Source organism: Scomber scombrus, chromosome 4 (genome assembly GCF_963691925.1).
Source record: "Scomber scombrus chromosome 4, fScoSco1.1, whole genome shotgun sequence".
Taxonomy (NCBI): Eukaryota; Metazoa; Chordata; class Actinopteri; order Scombriformes; family Scombridae; genus Scomber; species Scomber scombrus.
Genome location: NC_084973.1, coordinates 25,363,014 through 25,373,199, shown reverse-complemented (window position 1 = coordinate 25,373,199; position 10,186 = coordinate 25,363,014). Strand labels below are relative to the sequence as shown.

At 38.9% G+C, this 10,186-nt stretch overlaps 1 protein-coding gene across 1 annotated transcript in view; it reads right to left on the bottom strand.

Moving 5' to 3' along the window:
- Positions 1–6,527: 6,527 nt before the first annotated feature.
- kremen1 (kringle containing transmembrane protein 1) overlaps positions 6,528–10,186 on the bottom strand; it is a 56,172-nt gene continuing 52,513 nt past the window's right edge. The window contains exons 7-9 of the mRNA XM_062418075.1: positions 8,188–8,427; positions 7,527–7,611; positions 6,528–6,687 (exon numbers count right to left, since the gene is read on the bottom strand). Coding sequence (XP_062274059.1) covers positions 6,528–6,687; positions 7,527–7,611; positions 8,188–8,427 — 485 coding nt within the window. The remainder of the gene's footprint in view (positions 6,688–7,526; positions 7,612–8,187; positions 8,428–10,186) is intronic.

Sequence of the window (10,186 nt, the reverse complement as noted above, 5' to 3'; positions counted from 1 at the left end):
CAGATTCAGGTTTATTACAATGCATGCATGATCCAGCTGAGTGTTTGCCTATTTCATGCAGTGTTTAATTAAGTCATGTTTGCCCTATCCTGCGTCTTCCTTTCTGTTCCTGCCCAGCTTCCCTCCAGTACTAACATGTTGTTTGTATAGAGATGTATACCTGTGTCATTGATACGCCAGTATTCTTGGGGGGGTATTAATTAAGTAGTGCAGGCCTCAATGTTTTATTTCTTTTAATTATTCCATTACTCATAAGAGGACATATTGCACTTGAAGAGTAGAGATGTATTCTATTGGTTATTCACACATGATAAACAGCAGCCTGCTTCATTTATGGTTAATTAAAAATCTGCTGTTCTTGCCTTAGGGAAAAAAATAGCATCAACACAATATTTATTTTCAACTGCCACCTATTTGTGTTTATGAAGAATAAATCTGCTCTCTGGTCAGGCTAAGTTGTCAAATTAAAACAGCATTAGAATTAACTCATTAAAATGTCATTTATGGTTTATTAGACCCAATTTCACCAGCATGCAGTATTCAGACAGCATGGTGCAACCATGGTTTTAATGCCTCTCCTGGTGAGGAGGAAACAAACTTATATTCGTTGGGATTAACACAAGCCATTTATTTATTTTGTTATCAACAGCAGATTTGTTGAAAATATCATGCAAAAGTTCATGAAACTCAAAACTTAACTTTTCTTTAGAGTGCCAAATATTTTTGCTGGTGCCATGTTCTGCTATTTGCATATCACTGTATTGCATTTTCAAAATGTTAGCTTGTAAGCTTGTATGAAGCTTAAGCAGTCTGAGGAAGTCATATTAGTGGATATCTGCTACATTACTTTTTTTCTTTATCATCAAAGTCCGTCTTTTCATTTCCTCAGTGTTTCCCTGTTGAGCTGTGGTGGAAGTATAGTAACAAAAAGAGGGACTTTGGCACTAAAAAGACTAACGTTGAAAGATATCTTCTTGATTTGACTCATTTTGACACTTTTGAAGCTTCATAGCTTCAGATAAACTTTTAAATTCTATTTTTGACTGAGGATTTTGGCACCCACCATTTACATTGTATGTACATTGTGAAGGGATTGTCTAATGGTCAGTATGAACAACAGGAGTGATTATAGCAAGAAAAAAAAGATTGTATTGTTCATTTTGGCACCTGACTGTTGTTTTAAGATAGTCGATTAAACTTTTTTTTGTTATGTTTGTGGCAAAATTACTAAAAAATCCTCAAAATTATTTTTTCTTTTCCTCAACTCATAATTGTTGTAGCACTAATCAGCGGTCCTGATGATACACGATGAGTAGTGTGTATATAAACAGCTTTCAACAGCATAAAGCTACAATAATAGAAGGAAAATCTCAAGCATTAAACAGGCCAATGCATGTACTCAAAATCACTGAAGGGCATAAGTCTGCCTTAATTGCACCAAGGTCATAGACAATATGGCAGAGCGAGGTGGATCAAAACAGACAAGTTTCTGCACGGCCAGTAAACCAGACTCTTTCACACAGGTCTTTTTCAAATCCTTCGAGGGAGCGGGACCAGCTCAGTACAGTACCTTACTCCTAATCTACCTGACTACAGTACTCTGAGTGCAGAAAGCGGCAGGTATTGTCTTCCATTCTTCTCACTTTCTCGTTCTTGTAGTAACCAGACACTGCAATGTATTGTCCTATTGTTGCCTTAATTACTGGTCGACTCGGGTTCAGAGGGATCAATTCACATCGGTCTCTTTTCCTTGGTTTGCAGGCCAAGGCTTTTTCACAGGGACCCAGAGGAGTGGTGATAATGCCCGGGGTTTAGTAAAGGATTAATGTTACAGCTGCACAATTACTATTGAGAGAAAACCATTTGGGGTCAATGGGAGGGTGTGTAAAAGACCTCACTTACTGTGGCTGTTTGGATGACAGAACTTTATAGAAAGACCACATAAAGGCCACAAAAACAAAACAAAAAAACAAATTTATTTTTTAAAAATTGCACGTCAGTGAATCATTAGCCATATAAATAAAGTATGGTAATATTATTAAGTTTGTTATAAATAAATATTCCATTGACCGTGCCTGTCCAGTGTTCATGCCTAATCAGCCTTTACAATGAATCTGGCAAAGCAGAATTATGTCACTGAAAGCAACCTACATTTAAATACACACAATTTTGGTCCATAAGACAACAGTTTACAGAAAACACACTAAAATCTACACCATAAAGACCACTATCATTAATCAATTGCTCGTAACTGCAGAATACTGAAGCTATCATGTATGCAGAGGACACTGAATGATTTATTTAGATTTTATTTAGTTTGTTGTAGTTATAGTACTTTTAATTAAAGCACTAATTCAACCTTTCTGGGTTTTGTGGATACTAAAAAGACTATTTTATTCAGCCAGTGGGCAGAAACAGATACCACTGACACTGAGCATCATTATCCAAAGGATACTTTTGGAGGAAATGTGTTCAAACATCATGTCACCAGTAGAGGGAGCAAAAGGATCGTTCACAGTTTGCTCTTTCTAGTCTCCTGTCCTGGAATGTGTCTGTTACTTATTGGAAATTAACCTAAATGATGCTCAAATGACCTGAAGCCATGTGGTTTTGCTGATCTCTGCATGACTTTAAATCTTTTAGACCATGAAGAGAATATTACATTATTAATGAACTTTTGCATAAGCCTTTTGCTTCACAGTGCATCAGTGGTCCTCAGGTAACTTGGTCTGATCTGTCTGAGTCCATGGGAAGCAGTTTCAGCCAAGTTTCAGCCAAGAGATTTGTGTGGAAACAGTTTCATGTTTTTTGTTGTTTTTTTTTTTTTACATGGCCTGTGGTTAGCAACCTCATTATTGCCAATACACTTCTATAGGAGCCTGTTTGGAAGCACTTGCAACATTTAGAGGATTATTTTGCTTCTCTTTTGAATTGCATTGGTCTTGCCAACACATACCAAGTTTTGCCGAATCAAAACAAAAACAGACCCTAAACAGTTTCAGAGTGAGTGCTTGATGAAAGAAACAGCAACACCTTTGATGAATTAAGAAATCATCCCTACAAACATCCCAAGTATTACAGCTTATTACACACCCCTCCATGTTTGTTTTGTTCATGGTGTTCCAGTTGTAAAGCTGGACTCCTGCTGTTCCCTCAAAAATCTGCAGGTTGCATGCTTGACCTCATCCCAGAGGGGAGCCAATGGGTTACACATGGCACTCTAAATCCTCACTCCATGTGTGTGCATCTCCGAACAGTCTGGGAGTCATTTCACAGATAAGTATTAAGCTTCACAGAAAGAAAAGGAGAAGGCTGTGCAGATGTCCCGCCATGCAAACACTTAAGTCTGAATCTTTTTAAGCCAAGCGGGGAGATTTCGGAAAACCACACTGCACCTTTTGATTTTCACTCACAATGCCGTGCACAAAAAGGTTTCACATAAGAAGAGTGAATGGGATCAACTTAATCTGGTATTTGTGATCCATATGCTTCTCAGCCACTCGGGTATATAATGTTATGTATAGTGATGAAAAAATGATGTTTTATTGAGAGGTTGGAGGACAACAAAATAATCATCACAACAAAGATTTAAGAAACATGCATACAGTGTTTATTTTGGAACCAGGACACATTAAATAAAACTACAAAGGTACTTCACTTATACAAAAGATAGATTATATCCCATTCACATACAAAATAACAATAATTTACTGTATAAATTAAAATTTTCACTATTTTGCTATGTACAATTTCATGAAAACAATGTTTTGGCCCCTCCAGATCATTTTCCACAGGGCTTCTGGTGTTTTCACATCAACGAACACTACAGGACATTCACATTAACTACAGTTTTGGAAAAGACGGTTTCCACCGCTCTGAAGATAGCGTGGAATTTTCCGATTGACTGGAGGACGGGACAGAAAATGGGAGTTTGCATAATTCACCAGGCTATCCAAACAAATATGCCCATGTTAGATTTTAACTGTCAGATTTCGTTAGCTTGTGTTTGATTTGAACGCACATTAATTTCCCATCGCTCTCACATCTATGCTGCTTTTTTTCTCTCTCTACGCATGGTCTGCTCTGAACATCACAGACCCAAGGGCATGTGCTCTTGTCTTGCAATAATTAACATGAGTTACAGTTGAGCAGACAGGCAGAATATAGCACAGAGTCACATTTTTACAAACTTCTGATTGGTGAAGAAAGGTTATTCATCTTTTTATAGGCCTCAAATTCTGTCTGATTCTTGTGATAGCTATAAATCCCCTCTCCTGAATGTCACTGTGATGCTGCATTATGTGTAAAATATAACCTTTTGTCTCAAGTGCTCAGGTTGTTGCACATCTATTAAAGTACATCTTTCTTTTCACTGAGACTCAACTTAAAAGTAAAAACAAGTACTGTTTCACTTGGAACTAGAAGCAAATTTAAGTGCATTGACGTTTCGGGTCTCTTCTTTATTTATTCTGACAGTGATTGGAAGATTTTTGACCCTCTAACATCCAGTCCCACGACAGGAAAGGCGAATTACTATGCCAGTGGTGCACCACTAGACTTTGACCTTTCACAAGTAGTTTGAATGGCACAGAAAACCATCACAGCTGCAAACCTGCTGTCAGCTTGTGTATAGTACCACTGAGTGCTTTTGGTTGTATCTCTGTCTGGGTGTATTGTTTGCGCTCAACCTTTTGGCCTGAAGTCAAGGTGACAAGAAAAAGCTCCAGGGTCTGCAGCGTCTTGCAAATGTAAGCAATTTACTGCTATATAAGAAGAAGAAAAAAACTGCATTCCACATTTGAGCTAAGTTGCAGTTGATGAGTAAATACAAAAAGCACTTTGACAGCTCTCTCAAATGCTTTGCCGAAACAGAAAATGAAAGAGCAGACATAAATATCGTCATATTATCATTACCACACTGAATTACATAATATACAACAATATTCATTCCCCCCCTGTAATCAAAAGACAACTTAATGTGAACAATATGTTCAGTAAATGTCCAAGACTAAGACTATAAGAGCAAATGCAGAAATAAGAAGGAAAAAAAAGTCTTTTAAAAGCCTTGTCCATTAGTACATGAAGAGCTCTATTCCAAATAACTTATGTGTTCTTCTTGGAGAAAAAAAAAATCATCTGATGTCCATCATAACAAAAATGCCAAAGATCCAGTCTGGAGAGGTGTTAAGTTGAGTGTATTCTGCCTAAAAAGACTATGACATATTCTTGATTTAATCCTTTCAACCGCTGTACAAGATTTGGCATATATATTTTTTCCTTTAAAATTATCCTATTTTGGAATGAAACTCTGAACATACAAAGTTTACAGCTGACTTTAAAGAAGTGCAGACTCTTGAGGGACCCTAGTCCACTTTGTAAAAGAAACAGATGTGAGGAATCTGAGACAAGGGAAGAGGAGATCCTTAAGGCACTTGAACACCATCAAACCGGAAAGACTCCCACCCACAACCGAGCAGAAAAAGCCCTCAGATCTTCCCAAGCCTCCCTAAATGGCAGTTTGTCTGCAAACTGCGCCACCCAACCCCCCCAAGTGAACGACGCTATTTCTTCTCCCCACCCAAATCTGCAAGAGCGCTGAGAGAACGAGTGGGCGAGCGTGCTCTCTTTCTCTCTGATCTTTTCGTTTTACAGCAAGTGATTCATCCCCAAAGTGCTGTGATATCTACCTTCCGTGTGACGTTTTCGTGTCCTGTTTCTTTCTCCTCGGAAAGCTGCTTGTCACATGAAACACATCAAAAAGAAACATTAGCACTTTGCATACAGAATCAGGAGACAAATAAATACACAACTCTTTGGATGGGAGGATTCTGGTTTTTGGCTGCAAGTGTTCATCATCCATATGAGGCAGTTAGAAGAGTTACGCAAAAACTGTTAAGCTGTTAAGTGTTACAGCATGTGTGTATGTGTATCAAAGACTCAATTTCTTCATCCCCTCTTTGATACTGATGAAGATTTGGTTGCCACTGTGACTGTAAAGCAGCAGGAGGAGGTAAAAACTCCCTGTTTCTTAAACTGAACACAGACAGTGAAGTTAGCCGTCATTCTTTGCCTGGCTGTGTTGTGTTTTCACTGGTGAGCCTGCAGTCTGGAGGGTTTTTCGGAGGTACAGTATGTTGATTGTTAGGGACGTCCGTGTGTGATGGAAATGGAAATCTCACTGAACTAGAGAAGCTTCCCTGCATGTTAAAAGCGTCCTTGTGCCTTTGTTAGAGCTGCACCCTTCCTCCGTTCTTTTACTCTCCTCTCCCACTCTTCGGTCACTGACAGCCCTGCCTGTCCCCCTTGTCTTTGGTGCTGAGCAGGATGGGAGGGCCCGGCCACTCGGGCCCACGGGCCATTTAGTAGCAGTCACTCATTCAGTTGTCATTAGCCACTCAGTTGTTGGCTTGTTAACTTAGCGCCTCATAGAGTTTGATTGTCTGAGGGCTTGGCATCTGACGGCCCTTGTACAGAGAAGTTGTGGGTGGTGGTAGCGTTTGGTTAACGTTAGCAGAGCAGCAGGGGCGCTAGTTGCCCACCAGGGGGCTGAGGTCGCCATGATGGTTTTTTAGCTTCTTCTTGAAGAGGGAGATGGTGGAGGGCCGGTACAAGATGATCCAGGGCTCAGAGGAGGCTGTGCTTTGGCTGCAGCTGTCTGAACCACTGACTGTTGGGATGTTAGGGGATCTGAAAGGCAAACAATTTAATTCAATTAAAAGGAAGAAAAAGAGAAAACAGACAACAGTGACTACAGAGAATAAGTAGAGAGATAAAACAGTAGAAGATGGGACAGGTTGGGAAACACAGATTAGGAAAGATTGAATCAAGAGGGAGAGAGGGAAAGAGATTCAATAAATTCATTTATAAAGGGTGTCATGCTGCCTCCTGATTGTTACATGTTAGATTGAAGCCATTATGGCTTTACTTTAAACATAAAATCTAGTGGCAGTCACACCATTATATCAAGGATTATCTTCAACTTAATGTGACATTCATAGCACAATTATCAATGGTATGAATATTTTGTTTCATTTATATCTAAAATTAGCAACCATACCTTAGTTGGCAGCAACGGTTGTGCTTTGTTTTTTAAAGATTTTACTTCAGTGATAAAAAAAGAAATGATTTAATACTGTGCTAGTAAAAGATAGAAAATGCTTGCTGTGCAATTTAACACTTCCTTGTATCTATTTAATCATTTTCTGCCAGTGGAAGCTAATTTACTCACAGAAAATTTTGTAGCATTTAAAAAATGTTGGCTTTGGCGACTTCTAGTGGTAGTATAAAGGAATGCACAGCAATCATTCATGAGCTGAAAGCAACACCTAGACTGCACACATTTCATCAATATTGTCTCATTTTTCTACAGTATACCATCAGAATAATTAGTAAGATGTTGCAGTGATATAAACATTTTGACACAGAGGGGTTTTAAATGTGTGCGTGTCATCCTGTCTTTTCCAGTATGACATGAAAGAAGCATAATCCAGATTGATCATGCACACCTCAATCGTCCTCATACTTACTTGACTGTGATGTGCAGCAGCAGCTTTGCCACCATGGCTATGACAGTCAGTATGAGAAGACCAGCCAGAGCATAGATGGTCCACACTACAGAGAGGGAGCAACACAGTTAAAAGACATCAGATATCGTAACACGGTAATGAAAACAAACCGGAGCAGACTGAAAGGATTAGCAAGCAAAGAATTATTCGAGCACTGCTGGCACACCTGTTAGCAGTATTCAGCCAGCAAATTGTCAAGAAATGGTGATGCATTATCAATGCACATCTGTTCTTCTTTGGCTGAGAAATACATCAGATAGCCCCTTTGAGACAGAACAATCCGAGCTTGCAAAGTATAGTGTTTCACGGAAGTAGAAAAAAGCTCAAAGCACATCAGTCCACCCCGTGTAGCTTAGACAAGAGCTCTGATTGTGATCAGCAGGGAGACCCAAAGTAACTTTATTTATGAGTCACTGGCAGGAAAAAACATTAGCGTCACGTAGCATTAGTCCTATGTGTGATTATAGGAAGTCATTGTGGGCTTTCAGAGGCATCTCAACAGACAAAGAAGATTTTAGTGCTTTCAGGTTATGCTAAACAGTAGCCAAGAATACTCCTAAAACATCCCTGCAGAGGTAGAGAGAGATATAGAAAGTGCAGTGTATCATGGGTGTTAACATACTAGCGCTGTGGCCGGTGGTCTCGCCGCGTCCAGCCCACTGACCTGGCATGTTGTGCTCCGGTTTACCGGGGCTGGACGTGATCACGTAGAGGATCTGGGAGGAACGTCCATTAGAGGTGCTGTTGGATCGTTCTGTGACACCTGCATCCAGCTGAGGCCCCACCGTGCTGGGGATGTCCTCTCCTTTAACCTCATCCTCTCTTTCAGCATCTATTGTTTTGGTGTCTTGGCTTTTCAGTGCTGTGGAAAAAAGAATTAGAAATATGATTTAGAAAGGTTCATAGACAGAAGGATGTTGTTGTTTACGCTATCCAGGTAAAGACATTATCTCAGATGAGAATCAACTGAACTTTTTTTACTGCCCTAAAGCACAATGTGACCCATGTATTGATCAACGCTAGTGACCCGAGGATTACTATGCCAGGTGCTGACGTCCGTGTCGACTCTCTGGCATTTCCAGAAATCCCCCCCCCCTCACAACTGAACACCCAGACGCGCACACACATACAGTAATACTGGCAAACTGCCCATCAATAGAGAGTGGTACCACGCATCAGCTACCAATATTTAATCTACAATAGTTAACTTGTTATCAAACCCAAAAGATGGACATTAATAAGAACATTATTACACAAAATATTATAGTTTATTGGATTACTGTACGACGAGACAATAATCTTCTGATTATCCAATTATCCAATGACAGCATTGTGTGTGATAGTTTTACAAAGTTCTGTTTAAATTCATGATCTTTGATTCACGTAATTTTGACTGTGATATATCTTTGTAAAACTTTTATATTTGTCAATAACCACAAACTAACAAGCAATACTGCTTGTTAGGCAACATCACATCCACGTTTTATGTATATAATGTAATCATTTGCCTGTGATTGATAGTAAAACATACAACAAAAAGAAAAAAGGTGGAAACAAATTTAGACAAGCCTGGTTAGGCAAAACCAGCTGTCATTTGCATTATTCAAACTATTATTCATATTGTCCATCTTGCAATCTATAAATCATATCTCAGTGTTTCCATCTCTGAAAAAGATTATTTTTAAAATTGTTAATATTAGCTTGTTTCAGGCACTTCTCCCAGCCTCAATTGAAAGAGCATTACAGTTTTCTGCAATCTATGATATCACCTGATCATAGCATGCTTCTCATCTTTATGTGGTGATAGTGTGACTATTTCTATGTACGATAGACTTTCATAGCTCTCAAAGTGGGGAAATAGAAGAAGAAAGTCTGCCATGTTGTTGTAATTCCTAAAAGTTGAGGACATTGATCAACATTTAATTATTCCCGCGGGTAAACTGGGCTGTTGATGCAAGCACGCAGTAATAGGATACATCATGTTGATTATGTTGTTGAAAGTATATACAGCAGAGTCACAAGTGAATATTTAATGCAAACTCCATTTGTTAAGAAACAGGCCGACTTTGCAAAAACACTCAGGCGTGCTGTAAACATGTGGTGTTGAGAGCTTTTCTGTCCGCTCTAGACATGATTCAAAAAGTGTTTGCAATAAATTCTGTTTGTTTTAACCTGCTCAGAGCACCATATGGGCAGAGTTTGCTTCATAAAACAACAGTGCCAGGGAGCGCGTACTATTTCAACTCGTTTGTGTGTTCCTAGAGGAAAGCAATATCCTAAATAACATCTCCTCTGCCTTTCATTTACTTCTCCTAAACATAGATGTGATTTATTTAAAATCACTGTGTGATTTTGAGAACTTTATTCCACTTCTGAAACTCTGCTCCTGAGAAGAAAAAAAAATCTTGGATGTCTCTCTTATTTTCATGTCTCACTTGACTCTTTCATTATTTTTCTTACTTAATTGGCTCTAGGAGTTGGTGAAGAGAAACATATCCGAAATTTGACAGCAATCTGCAATAATGAAATATCATGATTTTTGACTTTGTCTAAAAGACATGTTTATACTTGTGTCTCTTTAAATTATTCTTAAAGCAGTATGAAACAGAAATTAGTAAGAT